The sequence below is a fragment of the Felis catus genome, chromosome D1, assembly GCF_018350175.1.
Source record: "Felis catus isolate Fca126 chromosome D1, F.catus_Fca126_mat1.0, whole genome shotgun sequence".
In the NCBI taxonomy this organism is placed as follows: domain Eukaryota; kingdom Metazoa; phylum Chordata; class Mammalia; order Carnivora; family Felidae; genus Felis; species Felis catus.
In genome coordinates this window covers 64991796-65011775 of record NC_058377.1, presented here as the reverse complement: position 1 = coordinate 65011775, position 19980 = coordinate 64991796, and the positions used below count along the sequence as shown (strand labels likewise).

At 40.4% G+C, this 19980-nt stretch overlaps 1 protein-coding gene across 10 annotated transcripts in view; it reads left to right on the top strand.

Moving 5' to 3' along the window:
* RIC3 (RIC3 acetylcholine receptor chaperone) overlaps window positions 1–19980 on the top strand; it is a 70983-nt gene that overhangs the window by 13737 nt on the left and 37266 nt on the right. For 9 of the 10 annotated variants that reach the window (XM_045038910.1, XM_006937072.5, XM_006937071.5 and 6 more), the window contains one exon: window positions 19852–19980. This exon is cut by the window's right edge and continues 98 nt beyond it. In XM_045038910.1, the coding sequence (XP_044894845.1) occupies window positions 19875–19980 (106 nt within the window). In that variant the 5' untranslated portion in view covers window positions 19852–19874. Of the gene's footprint in view, window positions 1–19851 lie in introns of those variants that run through there. The other variant, XM_045038912.1, reaches the window with a different exon arrangement.

Here is a 19980-nt window from a genome sequence, read left to right as displayed (position 1 = left end):
CTTTTTTTTTTTTTTTTGGATTCTGTATTGTTTATTTCTAATCCTTATTCTCTTCTGCTGGCTTTGGGCTTTCTTTGCTGCTGCCTTTGTAGTTCCTTTAGGTGTGAGGTTAGGTGGTGTATTTGGGACCTTTCTTGCTTCTTGAGAAAGGCCTGAATTGCAATATATTTTCGTCTCTGGACTGCCTTTGCTGCATCCCAAAGGATTTGGACTGTCATATTTTCATTTCATTTGCTTCCATATATTTTTTAATTTCTTCTTTAATTTCCTGTTTAACCCATTCATTCTTTAGTAGGATGTTCTTTAACCTCCATGTATTTGGGGGCTTTCCAAACTTTTTCTTGTGGTTGATTTCAAGGTTCATTCATAGTGTTGTGATTAAAATATGCATGGTATGATTTCAACCCTTTTATATTTGTTGAGGGCTATTTTGTGACCTAGTATGCGATCTCTTTTGGAGAATGTTCAATGTGCATTTGAGAAGAATGTGTATTCTGCTTTGGGTTGAAAAGTTCTGAATATATCTGTTGTGTCCATCTGGTCCAATGTGTCATTCAGAGCTGTTATTTCCTTATTGATTTTTCTGCCTACGTGATCGGTCTATTGCTGTAAGTGGCAATCACTGTATTATATATATATTTATGGTTGTGATTAGTTGATTTATATTTGGGTGTTTCATGTTGGGGGCATAAACATTTACGATTGTTGGCTCCTCTTGATGGATAGACCCCCTAATTATGGTATAATGCCCTTCTTCATCTCTTGTTACAGTCTTTGTTTTAAAATCTAGTTTGTCTGGGGCACCTGGGTGGCTCAGTCAGTTAAGCATCTGACTTCAACTTGGGTCATGATCTCACAGTTCATGAGTTTGAGCCCTGTGTTGGGCTCTGTGCTGATAGCTCAGAGCCTGGAGCCTGCTTTGGATTCTGTGTCTCCTCCTCTCTTTGCCCCTCCCCCGCTCATGCTTTGTCTCTCTCAAAAACATAAACCTTAGAAAAAATAAAATATAGTATGGCTACTCTTGTTTTCTTTTGATGTCCAGTAACATTATAGATGGTTCTCCATCCCCCCACTTTGAATCTGCAGGTGTCCTCAGGTCTAAAATGAGTATCCATTCTTAAGCTCTTTTGTCTTTTGATTGGGGCATTTAGTCCATTTATGTTCAGAGTGATTATTGAAAGATACGAATTTAGTGTCATTGTGTTATCGGTAGGTTTTGTGCTTGTTTTGATGTTCCTGGTCCTTTGTAGTCTTTGCTGCTTTCTGCTTACAGAGTCCCCCCTTAGGATCTCCTGCAAGACTGGTTTAGTGGTCATGAACTCCTTTAGTTTTTGTTTGTCTGGGAAAGCCTTTATCTCTCCTTCTATTCTGAATGACAGCCTTGCTGGATAAAGATTTTTGGCTGTATATTTTTCCTATTCAGCACATTGAATATTTCCTGCCATTCCCTTCTAGCCTGCCAAGTTTCAATGGACAGGTCTGCTACTTCCCTTATGTGTCTACCCTTGTAGGTTAAGGTCCATTTATCCCAAGCTGCTTTCAGAATTCTCTCTTTATCTTTGTATTTTGCCTCTTGGACTTGGATGCCTGTTTCCTTCTCTGCATTAGGGAAGTTCTCAGATATAATTTGTTCAAATGAACTTTCTGCCCCTTTCTCTCTTCTTCTTCTGGAACTCTTATAATAATGGATACTATTTTGTTTCTTTGAATCACTTAGGTCTTTAAAATTCTCCCCTTGTGGTCTAATCATTTCCTTTCCCTCTTTTTTTCAGCTTCATTATTTTCCTTAATTTTATCTTTTACTTCATCTATTCTCTTCTTTTGCTTCTTCCATCCTTGCTGTCACTGCATCAAGTTTATTTTGTAACTCATTTACAACATTTCTTGATTCATCATGACTTTCTTCCTTGATGTCTGCAGCAGTAGATTCTCTGGTGCCTTCTATGCTTTTTTTCAGGCCCAGCTATTAGTCTTAAGACTATTATTCTAAATTCTTGTTCAGATTTATTGTTTATATTTGTTTTGAGCAATTCTCTGGCTGTCATTTTTTCCTGGAATTTCTTTGAGGGGAATTCTTCCATTTTGTCATTTTTGGATAGGAGTCTGTCTTCTCTGTATTTTAATAGCTTGTTATGTGTCCTGCACCTGTGAGTATTATTATACTAAAAAGGGATCATACATTGTCCAAGGCCTGGCCCTTCAGGAAGTGTTTTTGGAGTGTATGGCATGCTTTCTGTGTAGTTGGGTGCTCTGTCCCACTGGTCAGTCCTCTATAATGGTCTTCCTTGTAGTGGTGGATTATTTGGACCTTCCACCAGGTGTGCTTTGATTTGTTCATTGAAGTAACCCTAGAAAAAAGGAAAGGGCAGGGAACCTGATCCCATACAAAGAGAAAAATGAAAGGGGCAAAAAAAAAAAAAAAAAAAAAAAAGAGACCAAGCAGAGAATCAAACAATCTATAAGGCTTAATCCAGAGAGAGAGAAAGGAAAATAAAGAAGATATAGAAAAGGCGTAAAAAGAATAGAGTAATGCCTGTTTAAGCAAACAAAACAGAGAAAGAAAGAAAGAAAAAATATATATATATAGTAAGAATTGACCAAAAGTCAAATCAGAAACTGTGAGCCGGATTTGCAAAGGAAAAAAAAGAGGGTACAAAGGAGAAGAGAAGGAAAGAAACGGGGAGGGGGAAGAGCAACAGACTAACACACAAGACCGCGGGATAGGTGTCTGTTGGTGCCTTGGACTGGTGGCTGTGCTGGTTCGGAGGTGAGGCTGTCTGGTTGGCTCAGTCTCACTCCAGTAGGTAAGCAGTTGCCGGCACAGAGGGGTGGGATTTGGTGTAAGCGGGTCCCGGCTCCACTAGGGACCGCTGTCCTGTTCCCTGAAGCCCCACCTTGTTGGTGAAAATGGCAACAACTCAATTTCACCTCCCCCAGCCAGGGTCCCAAACCATGCTGTTCAAGCAGCCCACACGGAGTAGTACAGGCAGTCACCTTGCCCTGCTCCTCAGTCTCCTGTGCCTCCTAGACATTCAGCTGGGATTCAAAACCGGATGTCTTAAGGGGCTCTGCACTGAATGGATTCTGTTCTGGTGTAATACCACTCTGCCCTGCCGATAAAGGGCCTTTGGCGCCTTGTGTGTGGGGGGTGGGGCGGACGGGCAATAAACCCTCTTCCCACAATACTCAAGGGAGGGAGGGGACTGTTCTCTCCCAGTGTGCCCTTGAGATTGCTACAGCGCCCCAGGGCTGGCTCCTGTCCCCCAGGTGCGCACACACATCGATGGCTCCAGTCCAGAGAAAGTCATGCACTTTTGAAAACTGATCTTCAGCACCTAAGGCTGTTGGCAAAGTAGAAACTGGCACTCACGGTGTTTCTTGTTCCTGAGTCCGTGGTCTGGAGAGGTTTTCCTCTTCTCCTAACACAACTGCAATCCACAGCCTGTCTTTCTCTCTCTCTCCCTTTTGTCTCTCCACAGAAGCAATTCCCTCCCCTCCATGCCTACACTATTTAATCTCCCCCAGTTTGCATACATGCACCTCTGTCCTGCTAAACTGTTCCCTCCACCTGGGGAGATTTTTCTGTCACTCCACAGATTGATTTCCTGGATGTTCCAAGTGTTCTGACCCTTTATGGCTGTGTTTGAGGGACAAGGGACATCCTGGTACCCCTACTTCTTCTCCACCATCTAAACTTCCCCTCTGAAATATTTGGGTCATATAATTACTCTATTTTCAACCTTTTGAGGAACTGCTAAACTATTTTCCAAAGAGACTTGCACCATCTAACATTCTTTCCAGCAGTGTATAAGCATTCTAGTTTCTCCATATCTTGCCAACACTTGTTATTGTCTGCCTTTTTTTAAATGTTTATTTTATTTTAGAGCATGAGCAGCAGACAGGCAGGGAGGTGGAGGATCTGAAGCAGACTCTGTGCTGACAGCAGAAAGCCCAGTGCAGGACTTGAACCCACAGACTGGGATCATGACCTGAGCTGAAGTCGGACACCTAACTGATGGAGCCACCCAGGTGCCCTGCTGTCTTTTTGATTATAGCCATCCTAGTGGGTGTGAAGTGATATCTCACTGTGGTTTTATTTGCATTTCCCTAATGACTAAGGACATTGAGCATCCTTTTGTGCATTTATTAGCTTTTTGTATATCCTCTTTGGAGAAATGTCTTATTCAGATCTTATACCCATTTTTAAATTGGGTTACTTTTTATTGTGGAGTGTTAAGAGTTCTTTAGATAAAAATCAGTTATCAGATAAATAATTTGAAAATATTTTCTCCCATTGGGTTGTCTTTGATTTCTTGCTGGTGTCTTTTTAAGAAGAAAAGTTTTTCCTTTTGATGAGAGATGAGACTAGACATGTTAGCAGGGGCCACACTGAGAAGATTTTTTTCTGCCATATTCAAGGAGTTAGGATTTTATTCTAAAAGCAGAAGAGGCCATTGTAAGTTTGTAAGTAGAAGGGACACATCCAGTCTGGTTTTGGAAAGCACATCCTGGCAGCAGGAAAGGAGCTGCATTGTGAGGGTTTCTTTAGGGAGAAGATAGTTGCAGAAGTCCAGTTGAGACAGTGTGAGCATCATTAAGTCAGTGTTGGTGAGTTCATCAGATAGAATATTCATGATAAAAGACAGAAAATTCAGCTGGAACTGTCTGAAGACAAAAAGGGGATGTACTGTGTTGTGTACATGAAGAGATTCTGTGTTAGAACTGGCCTTCAGTGTTGTTTGATCCAGAGATTGACATTCTCATCAAGTCTCCGGCTCTGATTTTCTGTGTCCCATTTCACTTCCAAGTTCCTTCTCAAGTCAGCTCTGTCCTGACTGCTCTCACAGGGTAGCAACAATGGATGGTTGCAACAGTTCCAGACATCACCTCTCAAATTCCATTGTCCAGAGAAAGAGGATGTCTTTTCTTTTAAACTCTTCCTTCACTCCCACCTCATTCTTATCCCCCCCCACCCTCGTTCTGTCCCATTCGTTCCAGCTAACCTATCCACCCATCTTAATGGCCTGAAGTAAGTTACTTGCAGTGCTTTGGGTAGAAAGAACATACTGATTAACCCCTCTGAAGTTGAGTGTGATTCCCAAAGGGATATAGAGGTATTGGAGGAAAGAGGAAATAGAGCAGGGGAGGCTGTTACCATTGGGTAGGGAGGAGAACAATTTTTTTTTAAGTAGGCTTTACGCCCAATGCGGGGCCTGAACCCAGGACCATGAGATCAAGACTTGAACTGAGATCAAGAGTCAGCTGCTTAACTGACTGAGCCACCCAGGCACCCTGGGAGGAGAACAATTTTAAAAGCTATTTTTATTTTTAGTATTTTTTATATTTCTCTGGTTTTTACTTTTATTTTTAACTTTATAATTGTAATTTATTTAACATTGTCAGAAATTTCAGTTGTTTCTTTTAAGAGCCATTTTTAGGTAGAAGTGGAAGGTGAGGGAGAAGGAGGCATCTTGGATTGGTCTCCGTTTATTGGCTTAGGTGATTAGACAGATGGTGATGCCCTTCACCAAAATAAGAATGGAGGAAAAGTAGATTAAAAGGGAAAGATAGTTCAGGAATTTGAAGGCTAGCATCATGTCCCCTTCATCAGTCTTTTTTCCTATGTTGACATCTCTGGCTCCATCATCCATTCCTCATGTCACCTAGTTCTAGGTACTCAACATCTCAGTGCCCTCTTAGAAGGCAAGTAATAGCAAATGGAAGCCCATTAGCTCATGGAAGAGCAACCTGTTGCCTCCCCCACCCTCCTTTAAAAATCTCCCTACTACTTCTCTTAATGCATCCTAAGGATTGCTTTAGATTTTTGGCATTTTACTTGCTGACCTTGTGGTTTATTAGAATCCTAAACTTTTATTATCATCATTGTTATTATTATTGTTTGTTTATTTAGAGAGAGAGTGTGAACAAGGGGGCAGCAGAGGGAAAGGGAGAGAGAGAATCCCAAGCAGGCTCTGCACTGTCAGTGTGGGGCTCAAACTCCCAAACCATGAGATCATGACCTGAGCCAAAATCAAGAGTTGGATGCTTAACTGAGTCACCCAGGCACCCCTAAGCCTTTTTTTTTTTTTTAAATGACTGCTGTTCATCTACTTTGTCCAATTTGTACTGTTCACTTTATGCTTTGGAACATGGGTGGGTAGGGTTAGTAGTCAGCCTCACTGTCTGCCCCTGGTCTCTCTGCTGCAGTTGCAGACACCCTAGAAGGCAGGGGTTTCTCCATTTTTGCCTAGTTAAAAGGCTTGGCTGCTGGAACTGCGGGGGCACTGGTGTGGGGGGTTATCTTTCCTTCTCCCCAGCACAGGATTCATTTTGCAGTGGTGCTGGTCCTTGCTGGGGTTGTTTGCAGGGTATGGTGGAGCAGGAGCTGCTTTGGAGGATTGCCTGCTGAGGCTGTGCAGAGGAAGGTGGGGCCATGCACATGGAACTAGAAAAATAGGTGGAGAGTGTTAGTGTTAGTTTTTCCAAGCGTCTTGCTATCTAGGCTTGGAGAGGAGAAGAGCAATGGCACATGTTAGCACTTATGTTGAAGTCTCCTGAAGATCCCTGTGCCTCCAGTATATGTTCTGAGGTTAGTAAATCTCCTTCACATACACCTCAGGCGCTTTTCAAACTGTTGTTTCTATGCTGTGTCTAAAGCCAGGTTATTCTGTCCCTTTGAGGGTGAGGACCCCATTTCCTATCTCCCCTCAGCTCTCCTGGAGTTAAGCCCATTGATTTTTAAAGTACCTGGAGTTAAACCCTGCTGATTTGAAAAGCTGTCTTAAGCCCTGCTGATGTGCTGATATTTTTCAACGCCAGATATTTTGGGGACTCATCTTCCCAATGCAGGTCCCCAGTGCTTGGGGTGCCTGATATGGGATTTGATCCTCTAGCTTCACCATGGGTTGTGTCCTTCTCATTTGTGGTTAGTCTTATCTGGGTTTGCTTCCCAGTCTCCTCTCTGCTCCTCTGACCCTTTTTGATCTGGCCTCCCTCTTCTCTACAATTAAATGTGAAAGTGCTGTTCTGTCAGTCTTTGGGTCATTTTCAGAGTTAGTTGCACAGTGTAGCTGTTATCTCAGTGTGTCCATGGGATGAAGTAAGTTCAGGATCCTCCTCCTCTGCCATCTTCCTCACAATCTCCAGAAGCATCCTTTTTAGAATCTAAATCTAGCCCAACAGTTACAACGTGCTCACTTCTCTACAGTTGAAAAATCCACCATGCACCTTTTGCAAACTGGGACAGTACACATCTACTCCATCTTTAAAAATGCCATTTTTATCAACATAATTTCTTAAAATTTTAGTTTAGGAACTTTTTTGCAAGTTTTCCAGTCTTGGTAGAAATTATCTGGTGGATAGACCCATTCTCCTCACCCATCTGGGACTTTATTTTCGTCCTTAGGATTGTTAATTTTCTTTCATGTAACCCAAAATTCATTCCCTTTCATAGAGAATGTGGAAGCAAAATAGAATTTCAGAAATTCTGGGGGCGCCTGGGTGGCGCAGTCGGTTAAGCGTCCGACTTCAGCCAGGTCACGATCTCGCAGTCCGGGAGTTCGAGCCCCACGTCGGGCTCTGGGCTGATGGCTCAGAGCCTGGAGCCTGTTTCCGATTCTGTGTCTCCCTCTCTCTCTGCCCCTCCCCCGTTCATGCTCTGTCTCTCTCTGTCCCAAAAATAAATAAACATTGAAAAAAGAATTTCAGAAATTCTGCTTTCTCAGCATTAAATTTTATCAGGTAAATTGCCTTTTTTGGTCTAAAAGTACCCCTTTTGCTTTAGCTAGCCTTTTGGCAAATCTTAATTTATTTTGGACCTTGGCTGTCTCATGGGGCTCTTTATATCTTGCCACTTAGTCACTTCTGTGTCTTTCTGTTCATCTTTTCTCTGTTGTTTTAGAAGAGCTACATGGACATCTGCTTTCCCCGCCCCCCCCCCCCCCGCCTTTCCTATCTGCTTGAGAATTTTTGAAATGCCCAAGCAGCAATGCATTTTAAGAACTTTACTCTTAGAAAGGGTCTGTCTCATGCCATGGAATTCTGTTTCTATTTTCAGAACTTAATTCTGCCTTCCTAGAGCCCGTGCTGCAGAACCCCTACTTTGCTGCCATGAATACTGAGTTGGCACAGTCCCTTTCTCCTACAGTTCTCTTTCCATTTCACTATCCAGTATCTTCTTTGGCCAAAGTACAGCTCCCCTACTCTCACCTTATGCACCTGTGTAACATGAAAATGTCAGCATGCCAGGTCAGGAACTTGTCAGCTATTCCAGTGTTAGCTTTCTGAGACTTCAGACAGGTGCCAGAGTAGTTGAAGTCCTCCAAGATGACAGTGTGCTGCTTCTACGCTAGAGTCGGTTTCAAGAGAGTCCTCACCACTTCCGTAGCTGGATCCTGTGGTGTTCCCATGATAATGTCCTGATATCTCTCCTCCTGACCCTGCCTGCCCATGTTTTCCAGTCATGACTCACTTTGAGTACTTAGAAATAGGGTTCCTTACCAGTCCCTTTCCAGTAGCCCTGTTCCTATGAAATAACTTAGACTCTTCTGTCACCATATTTTCCTTGAGCGCTGCCCACTGAGTCTTGAGCTATCTGAGATTGAAAATATATACACATATATTTTATTTGTATATATATCACATATATGTATATTTATGTGTACATATGTGTATATATACATATATAATATACGTATATAATATACATACATAATTCTCAAATTAGCTCTTTATGTTTTGGTATATAAGCTTAAGGGCAAACATATTATTTTGGTCCCTTACCTTTTCTTTTCTTCTAATGAAACATTGAGAATCTTCTCTGAAGGAGCGCCCAAGAAGAGAGGAGACAATTTGAGAGCCTGTGAATGCCTGCAAATTGGGCACTTTTTCAAGTTCAGAAACTTCTAGGGGAGTGGGTATGGAGAACAGTGGTAGGTGTGGAGCACCTTTACTAGTTACCCTGATTGCCATTTTCTAGTCTCAAAACTAAAAAACATTCAGGATAATGGAGTACAAAAGTATTTTCAACCCTGAGAGTAATAGTGCTGGGTCTGGAGATTCCAGTAAAGTTACTGGCAGGCACAGTAGAAGTCATCCAGATCAATTCCACAAAGTATGCATATCCATACAATATGCAAGACCCAGAGCTTACCCTTTAGGGGACCTGAGCATAAAGAAAACACTAGACTTTTCTTTAAGAAGTTCATAGTTTGTCCTTCAGCTACAGAGCACGAATGAATAATATCTGCAGTTAAATAAGTTGGATTTATTGTTGAAGTGCGGGAGAATGCATACCATGGGGGAGCATGCGGCATCACAGGAAGAGTGCTAGAAAAGCTTTATTATATGGGGTGCCTGGATGGCTCAGTCGGATAAGCATCCGACTTCAGCTCAGGTCATGATCTCACGGTTTGTGGGTTCGAGCCCCACATTGGGCTCTGTGCTGACAGCTCAGAACCTGGATCCTGCTTCGGATTCTGTGTATCCCTCTCTCTCTCTGCCCCTCCCCACCCATGCTCACTTGCTCACACGTGCTCACTCTCTCAAAAATAAACACTAAAAAAATTAAAAAAAAAAAAAAAGAAAAGCTTTATTATAAGATGTGGGTGGGTGTTAGGTGATTTTGAAGAAGGTTTAAGGATATGGGGCTTTGCTCTGCACTGGATGCCATCAGAAAGTGGGAAAAATTCAGTGTCTGGATAGCTTAATAGAGTTTATCTAAAGGGAGAGCAGACCAGAGAAAGGCTAAAGCTGTAATTGGTGAAGAAGCAGCAGTCCTTCATTATCCAGGAATGGGGGCTATTGATATTTTTTAGCTTGGATGGATGTTGTCTGTGTTCAGGCAGATTGCAAAATGGTCTTACTCTTTTGTCTTGATTCACGATGGTCACAGAATGGCCTTGTCTAATGTTGATATTCTCAAATTGCTGACGTTTAACCTGAGAACACCAAGACCTAATTGTGAGTGCCAGGCCAGCTCATACCAACACCAAGGCCTAGCTGATAGTAGCACTCCAGCTTCTGGATGTCGGAGGCATATTTTCTTATTCTCTGATATGATTTATAGGTTTCAGTCAGCTCTGAATAAAATTGGGTAGAAATGGTTCTTAGTGGAAGATTCTCAATCCATTCAAGTAGCAGCTGTAAGACCTAAATATAACTCTTGAATACAGCCAGTTGTGATAAGTACAATTAGAGAGGTTCGAGCAGTATGTTCTAAGTGCATGGGAGTAACTAGAGAAAAAGCATTGGTGGTGAGGGCAGTATTTGGCTTGGGTCTTGAAGGATAAGCTGGATTTAAACACGTGGAGTTAGAAAAACAAAACCACTAGTCAGCAAAAAGCAAAGGCTTAGTGGTAAGAAATCACAAGGCAGGCTCCGAGCATGGTGAGAGGTCTAGTTAGGCTGAATCAGGAGTATGTAATGGGAAAGAAATGTAAAGAGGTACTTTTGGACTAGATTATGGAATTCAGTTGTTTAGAAATTCAGTTTTGTAGGGAAGCCAAAACCAGAATTTAACTACCCACTGTGCATGCCACATGCTTTGTATCTGATATTTAATCCGTAATCCTTGTAAGAACCCTCAACAGTCCTTGTAGCAGCCCCAATTATATCCATTTTACAGATGATGAAAATGAGCTCAAGAAAGGTTCATTTAACCTCCATTTAAATAGTTGGAGGCACAGCCAATATCTTAACTAATAACCCTGAGTGAAAAGATAGTATTGAGCTTACTCACTTGGCTGCCTCCTGTGTTAACAGTCTCTTGTCCTCGGTGGGACCCATGAGAGAAATGGCAAGACCAGTTAGAAATGTGCTTTGGGAAGATGACTCCTATCAAAACTGTAATAATTAACATGTGTAGGGTATATGGACTAGGCCTTGTGCTAATAAGCAGCTTAGACACACAAGTATCTCTTTTAGTAGTATGTACCATGATTTGGGGGTGAGGAAGTTGGTAGAAGATGAAGAAAAAAATCTCAAACTAGCAGAAAACGTCAAAGCAGCTGTCAGAGCAGAGTTAAGTAGAGGAAGAATGTAACAAGATGAGGGAGACTGATCAGGAATAGTCAGCTGTGGTCCCAGCCTCCACTTTAATGCTGAGTTAAATTTGGCCTCTAGAATTTCCTCAGTATTTAGTGAGAAGCTTATGTATCTTAAGGAATTGGCCCATTAAGATCTTTCTTAAACTGCGGTAATCAAACATAAACACATCCAGTTCTGTATTGATTTATTTGTCTTAAGAATGAAATATTGCAGATGGTTTAATTCTGCTTTCAGAAAGCTCTTTTGTTAACAGTGCTAGAGTTTTTATTTTTAGCAATAAGGATGGTTAATAACAAGGGAAAGTAGAACTTCACTCTGTAAAATCCATTAAGTTTGTAGTCTAGTTTAAATGATATGCTAAGTGAAATTTTAATAATTAAATAAACCTAAATATGGGGAAAGCTTTCAATAAACAATTGAATTTAGTCAGATTCCATTTCAGAGACTACTTGAGTGCATAGAGAGATAGTGAACACAGCTGTTTTCTGTTTTAAAAAGTGCAATTTTAGGGGCGCCTGACTGGCTCAGTTGGTTAAGGGTACAACTTCAGCTCAGGTCATGATCTCACAGTCTGTGAGTTCGAGCCCCGCATCAGGCTGTGTGCTGACAGCTCAGAGTCTGGACCCTGCTTCGGATTCTGCGTCTCCCTCTCTCTGCCCCTCCCCTGCTCACGCCTCTGTCTCTCTCTTTCTCTCAAAAGTAAATAAACATAAGAAAATTTTTTTAAAAAATAAAAAAATTTAAAAGTGCAATTTTAATGTTCTGATCTCTTCAGCTGTTTTTTTAAGCAAAAAAATTTAAAAACCACAAATCCTCTTAGTAATGTAGCTATAAAGTAGAACGTTTGTCGTAGTGAAAAATAGAAAATAACCTAAATGTCCATCAGCTGGGGAGGAGGTAAATAAATTGTGATAATGGACCTACAAGGAGATGCTGTATAGCAGATGGAGTGAATGAACTAGAGCTACATACATCATCAGCATGGTACATTTCTAGGCCAAAATACTGATCCCCACCCAGAAAAAAAGACAAACAAGGGAAGTTGCAGAAGAATGAATACAGTATGATACCATTGTATAAAGGTTTTTTAAAAATTGTGGTAGGGACGCCTGGGTGGCTTGGTCGATTGAGTGTCTGACTTCAGTTCAGATCATGATCTCACAGTCCATGAGTTCAAGCCCCGCGTCGGGCTCTGTGCTGACCGCTCAGAGCCTGGAGCCTGTTTCAGATTCTGTGTCTCCCTCTCTGTCTGCCCCATCCCCACTCATGCTCTGTCTCTGTCTCAAAAATAAATAAACATTAAAACAAAAAAATTTTTTTTTAAATTGTGGTAAAATATACATTAACATAAAATTTCCCATTTTAACCAGTAGGTGTACAATTCAGTGTCATTAAGTATATTCATATTACTATATAATTGTCAGTACTTGCCATTCATAACATGAAATTTTGAAACTCAAAACAATATTGTGTGTAGTTTATGGATATGTACTCACGTAGTAAAGTATAAAGCATACATTCTAATCACCGAATTCAGAGCTGTGGCTATCTCTGGGTGGGACACAGTACGTAGGTGTTCCACTTATATTTATGTGGTAGGCAGGTATGCAATTGCTTAGACATTATCGTTTATACTTTTGTGTACACTTGGATATTTACCTTTAAAAGTTTCTTTTTAAAAAAATTATTTCAACTAGACATTTGCAAATGTTTTATAGCCATTGAATTTTTAAACCTCCCGGGTTCAGTTCTAAGAAATGTGGTACCAAGATCTAACACATGAGGTTGTTCCCTGTTGAGGACAGTTAATTTTATGGAAAAAACAAAGAAACAAATCTCTTCCAAATTGAGCATTCTGACCCCAGCATACCATCTCAAGAGTACCTTTGGTCACAGGTAGCAGAGGTTATAGGTCTCAAGCCTAAAAGGTCTGGGAGAATGACTCTCTTTAGAACACACACACACACACACACACACACACACACACACACACACGAGGAGACACCAGGTTTTGGAAGGTGAAAATGAGTCTCATTTTTAGGTTTGAGATGATAGTCATACAAAAGGACATATATACTAATGGGATTTAGAGATAAGAGGAACTTGAGAAGGAAAGGTCAGAACTAGAGCTATACATTTTGGAAATTATAATGGATCTGTGAGAATGAATGAATTTGCCAAAGGAAAAGGATCAAGAGCGAACATGTTGAAACAAAAATCTCCGGGAGAGGATTAAAGAAGAACCTATGCAAGAGACTGAGAAAGAATAGGGTGAAAGACTAGTCAGTAGGAAAAGAAGAGCTCAGGAGAGTGATGTGGCAGAAAGTAAGGCAGGAAAGTTTGATAAGAATTTATTCAGATTAAGCACACATTTATTAAATGAGTAGTATGTGATAATCACTTTCTTGTATTTTTTTTTCATGTTTATCTTTGAGAGACAGAAAGCAAGCAGGGGAGGGGCAGAGAGAGAGGGGGACAGAGGATCTGAAGCGGGCTCCGCGCTGACAGCAGAGAGCCCCAGGAGGGGCTCAAACTGGTGAGATCAAGATCTGAACCGAAGTTGGATGCTTAACCCACTTAGCCCACTGAGCCACCCAGGTGCCCCCTTGCCAGAAGAGTCTTAGAGTGAGACCTGACAGGGAAAAGTTATTGGATTTGATAGTTAAGGCATAGTTGCCTTGTTTGCTGTAACTATATTGCTTGTCTGTAAATTCTTTAGAGATAGGAGCTGTTTTATTTATCATTTTAATCTCTGTGTGTGGTACATTAAGTGTTTAGTAATATGTGAAGTATTACACCAAATACAAAATATGTATTTGCATTTCTCCAAGATATAAAACCTATTTTTACTATCTAGCCTATCTGTTCCATTGCTCCCCAATTCCTTCTCTTCCTTACCTTTGAAAAAAGTATTCCTCTACTTTCCAGTCTGCAAACCCTATCAGTCATGTTTCCCTACTTTTTTGCCATATCACATTCAGTGTTGCTTTTTGAAACCCTATGGTTTATTTCCTTCTTATTCCCATTACTCATTAACTCAGTATAAAGAAGACCATTCTAACAGAGCTGTCCAGAGGTGGCATGAACTTCCTGGGGGCAATACTGCGTTTCCTGCTTAATGGTATTCAGCAAAGTCAGGGCCTCCACTTAAGGAAGGGGAGGGTATTGAACACAGGTGGTTAGAGTAGATGACTTTTTAAAAAGCTTTATTGAGATATAATTCACATACCAGGCAATTTATCTGTTTAAAGTGTACAGTCAGTGGTTTTTAATATAGTCAGAGTTATAAAACTATCACCGCAATCAATTTTAGAACATTTATATCACCCTCCCACATACACACAAAAAACTTCATACCCATTAGCAGTCACTCTCTTTCCCCCCTCACCCTTCAGCCCTAGGCAACCACTAATCTACTTTTGTCTTCATAGATTTGCCTATTCTGGACATTTCATATTATTGGAATCATGTAATATATGGTCTTACATGACTGGCTTTCTTTTGTTTTACTTAATGTTTGCAAAGTTCATCTGTATTATAGCATGTGTCAGTACTTCATTCTTTCTATGGCCAAATAATATTCCATTTAATGGATATACCACATTTTAACTTAACCATTTGTAAGTTGATGGACTTTTTGCTAAGTATGAAAAAGGCTGCTATGAACATTTTTGTACCAGTTATTGTGTGAACATATTCTTCTTGGGTAGATATCTAAGAGTAGGATTGCTGGGTCATATGGAAACTTTGTTTACCCTTCTGAAGAACTGTCAGGCTGTTTTTCAAAGTGACTACACTATTGTACAGTCGCATCAGCAGAGTATGAGAGTTCAGTTTTCCTCACATCCTTGCCAACACTTTATTATCTGGGTTTTTTTTAATGTTTATTTTTGAGAGAGAGCCAGACAGAGTGTGAGCAGGGGAGGAGCAGAGAGAGAGAGACACACACACACACAGAATCCAAAGCAGGCTTCAGGCTCTGAGCTGTCAGCACAGAGCCCAGTGTGGGGCTCAAACTTGTGAATGGCGAGATCATGACCTGAGCCAAAGTTGGACGCTTAACCAACTGAGTCACCCAGGTGCCTCTATTATCTGGTTTTTGATTATAGCATCTTAATGGGTGTAATGTAGTGAATCTAATTGTGGGTTTAATTTGCATTTCCTTGATGACTAGTGGTGGTGAACATCTTTTCGTGTGCTTATTGGCCATTTCTATATCTTCTTTGGAGAAATGTCTATTAAGAGCCTTTGACCATTTTTGATTGGATTATTTCTTATTGAGTGGTAAGAGTTATTTATATATTTCGGATACTAGAAGCTTATCAGATCTGTGTTTTACAAATATTTGTTCCCATTGAGTGTTTTGTCTTTACTTTTTTGATGGTATCCTTTGTAGCACAAAAGTTTTAAATTGATGAAGTCCAGTTTGCCTATTTTTTCTTTGTTTGCTTGTGGTTTTGGTGTCCTGTCTAAGAAACCTAATCCAAGGTCACAAAGATTTGGGTCTATGTTTTCTTCTAAGAGTTGTATAGTTTTCTCACATTTAGGTCTTTAATCAATTTTGAGTTAATTTTTAAAAATAGTGTGAAGTAGGGGTCCAACTTTACTCTTTTGCAGGTGGATATCTAGTTGTCTCCATACCATTTGTTGAAAAGACTGAAGGTGATTTTTAAGACTCCTTCTGACTCTGCAGATTGTATGATGCTTTGTAGTATATTGGTTTCTGTTATTGTCTAAATAGGTGGACAGTCAAGATTTCATACGGTAGCCATCCTTTCTCCCGAGGATACACTGTGTCTAAAAATGGGGGTTGCCATTAGTCTTTTATCAGTTTCTTCTAGACTTCTCAGTTGCTTTCAGGTCTTTGTTTTTTTTTTTTTTTTTTTTTTTTTTTAAGGAAACTGGTTTGCTTCTAGTCTTCTTTGACAGCTCCATTGTCTTTTCTTACTCTTGTTGCACCTAAGTACACCTATCCCACCAACACTTTTAGTATGGGAATAATTCACTCACTTAATCTTTTAATTAGCTTTTTCATTTAGGTAGTTTAGAGTTTCTTCTCAAGCCTAACTGTGGTCCAATAACAATTTCTTCTGAATGTGCCACCAACACGTGGAACTTAGTGTGTGAAAAACGTGTACCCAGTCTTCCCCTTGCCATAAACCCACCCATGGTTTTCATTCTTCTCTTCATATATTAAACTCCTAATCTTGGAGTTTTCTGACCCCTTCCCTCATTAGCTCTGTGTTCTTTTCAATATTAAATGCTGCTGATCACTTCATGCTAAGAGCCCTTGGACCTATTGCTTCCTCTTTATAGCTGTAGCCAGCACCTTAGGCCCTTGCATCTCAGAGCTTAATTACTGCCTTCTTGCTGATTTCTCACACCCTAGTTTCTCCCTGCATTAAGCCCTATACTCAAATGCTAGATTTAATCCCTCTCAGACACACTTCTCATTAAGTCATTTCCTTGATCTTAGACCCACAGTTACCAAATTTATACACCACAAGTTAGCATTTAAACCCTCCCCCTCCACTTCCCTCTCATCTCTTGTTACTTCCCCAGATGGAGCCAAACTAATTTGGTAGTTAGCCTTATTTATTCTTTGTTCTTCTTTGTTCTCCTCTCTTTATTGTTGGAGGTGTTCTTCTTTCCTCCTGTTCTGCTTCTCTGCTATTCTGTGTCTCATTCTCTTCAACGATTGATCCCCTTTGACTCCTTTTCATTTTTTCTTTTGCATTCTTTTAATGCTTAGACATTTAGTTTGTCTAGTAATAAGGTCCATGATACCCTGTCCTTTTGTGGTGGTGTTTGTTTTGAATATACTACTTTTTAAGAGCATTGTTCAATGTGTGACTGTTGTTTATTATATGTACAGGCTCTCTCCTACCTACTGAACATAATAGCTGTCCAGTAGCAGTATCTTCCTGGCTGACAGACTATAAAGGTTTTGGGGAGAGATGTCCAGTGTACAGCACTGTCATCATTTTTCAATTTTAGAAATGCAAAATAATGCCTTTTGTGCTATTACCTGATTTTAATGTTTTTTGCTTTATATGAAGTTTTGAAGTCTGTGTTCTCAGTACAGTAAAATGAAGTTCAACAAGGTATTACCACAATTACTAAATCTAGTATATTGAACACTAGCCATCTGATAAATCAGATTCTCTCAAGAGAATGAATGGTTAGCTTCTTGAATACTGGCTAGGCATTTTTTGAAGGTGTATTATAGCCTTAGAGCCATTACTCACCACTTAATATATTAAGATCCTTGACAATTTAACAGCTACATAGTCACCAGCACTCAGAATAAGGAGTGTTAACCTGGCTTCGCTCTACTGTCTGAAGCTCTGCTTCTGTTGCTGACCTACTCTTAAAAAGCATTTCTGGCATAATTTTTATGTCCTCCAAAGTCAGTATTGGGAAGGAAAGCAGGACCATTGGAGTGGAGTAGGCTGAGAGAGGATACAAGGCAGATGGCAGCTTCCAAACCTAGTGGCTAGCTGTCTTACCTCTCTACCTGGCCACCCACCTTGTTTCTAGCCTCAGGAGCACAGTTGACTTAAAGATAGTCATCAGTTGATAGCAGCTTTTTGACATCAGGAGTGCAAGTTTCCTTTCTTACTCTTTTCTTTTTAACTCTTTATCTTCAGTCCATATAGCCATTCCCTTCCTCATTCATATGTGTCCATTCTGTGTTTTATGTCCTTACACTTACATATTTGCTAATATATGTAGTATATATGTAGGGCATATGTAGTATAATTATGATGCCGTCAGCTTACATAATGGTATTTGCTTATTTTTTACTCAGTTGTGTGCTTTTTAAGATGTTCATGTTGCTGTAGGTACGTCTGAAGTGTGATTTCTAAAAGCTACATAGAATTCTGTATTTGTATCCACTTCACTTTCATTTTCCATTCTTCTAATTATCAAAATCAAAGTGACTTTAAGCTCCCTGCTACATTATCATCCCAGCAAATTCTCACACAGCTCTATAAAGTCTATAATTTGCATACAGACCATCCCGAATTCCTCTGGAATTTACCCACCAGAGTAGGATCACTGGATCACATAGGACATAGACATACTTGATATCACTAAGTACTTCATGTCACTAAGATCTCTTAGCAAAATGGTTAGATCTGTTTACCTTGTTACACACAGAGCATGAGAGTTCTTCCCCACCTTTGCCAACCTTTGCTGTTATCCACCATTCTAATTTTTGCCCTTCTGATTGGTGTGAACAGTGCAATCTCATTGTTTTAATTTGTATTTTACTCGTTGGGTCTTCTTTGAATTTGATCATCTCTTTATTTACTTGCTAATCCTTTAAGCTTCTCTTTCTGTAGGCGCTTTCTATTGGGTTTCTTAGGATTTTTTTAATAACAAATTGTGGAAATTCCATGTCTATTTTAAATATTTAATCTCTTGTCAATTGTAGATGTTGCATAAGCTTTTCCTTGTCTGTCATCTATTTTAACTCTGTGGTGGTCTTTATGGAACAGAAATCTGTAATTTTGTTAAAATCAAGTCCAACAGTATTGTATAGTTTGTATTTTTACAGTCTGATTTATGAAGTCTTTCTGTTCTCTAGTGTTTTCTGCTCTGTAGTGTTAGCTCCTGTTGGTTTTTCCACACAAGCTTGTTTATATGGCCTTTTGAAGAAAGGACTTACCTTTCTCATCTATGGCTCTTAGGAGCTTGGCAGTTGATGTTAATGTTTGCCCCTGATGGAGGAAAAAAATGCAAGAACATTGATGCACACTCCTTTCTCCAAGCTCTGTGCTTCCACTCATGGAACCCTGTGACGCTGTTTTTGTGCCACATGAATCCTGTCTGCTCAGTTATAGCTGATTGGAAAGGGATACATACCTCCCCAAGCTGAGTGTTCAGAATCTTCCTCCAGGGAATTTGGGACTGTGACGAGTCTGTGCTGGTCTCTTGAAGGATCTGCACATTGAGGGGCTTGGGGGGTGACTATCTTCCTCTGTGTTTACAAAGAAGCTAAAGAAATGGTCTCCACAGAAGGGAGAATGAAGAAGATCTGCACAGAGAAACACAGGGGAAAAAAAAAAAAGCCTCATGGCCCCATAAAAAGGGAGATTGAAGTGGAATGTGAGAGTAGCTGTCCCAGATCCTGATGGCTTTCCGGCTTTCCAGTTTGGGTTCTTCTCTCTTCTGAGACCAGATCACATTTCCTTTTCTGTAGTAGTTGGTGGTGGCTAACTGCTGTGACAGACTCCAAAGTGTATGATGGCTGTAACACGATTGAAGTTGATTTCTTCCTCACGTAAACAAGTCCAGATGGTTCTAAGTTGGTGGGGTGGTAGCCCTGGAGGGCTCTGTGTCACAGTTATTCATGAACCTAGATTGATGGAAGGAAGCTTTGTCATTTTCATCACATGACTTCAGAGGTCTCCCTAGGTATCAGCATGAAGCCTGCAGAAGGGAAATGAATGTGGAGTTTAATACATGGAAAGTTTTATAGGCCAGGCCTTGAACCAGCACATATCACTCACATTCCTCTGGTTGGACGTCTGTCACATGGCTTCCTTTAACTGTATGGGAAGCTGAAAAATGTTACCAAGCTATGGGCCTAGAAAGGAAGGGAAAATGGGTTTGGGTGAGCGGCTAGAGATTGCCACATGATGTTTATTTTCTGCGTGATACCTCTGTATCCTTATAATCAAGTTTCTGTTTTTTCTTAAACTTGAGTTGGCTTCTGTTATGCCTTAGTGCATGAAGTGTTTTCATAATAGCAATATTTAAAATAGTAGAAGACATAAATACTGATTATTTTCTCAGGAAAGTTGGGTCGATTTCCACCTATGATGCATCATCACCAGCCACCCTCAGATGGCCAGACCCTTGGGGCTCGTTTCCAGAGGTCTCACCTCGCAGAGGCATTTGCAAAGGCCAAAGGATCAGGTGGAG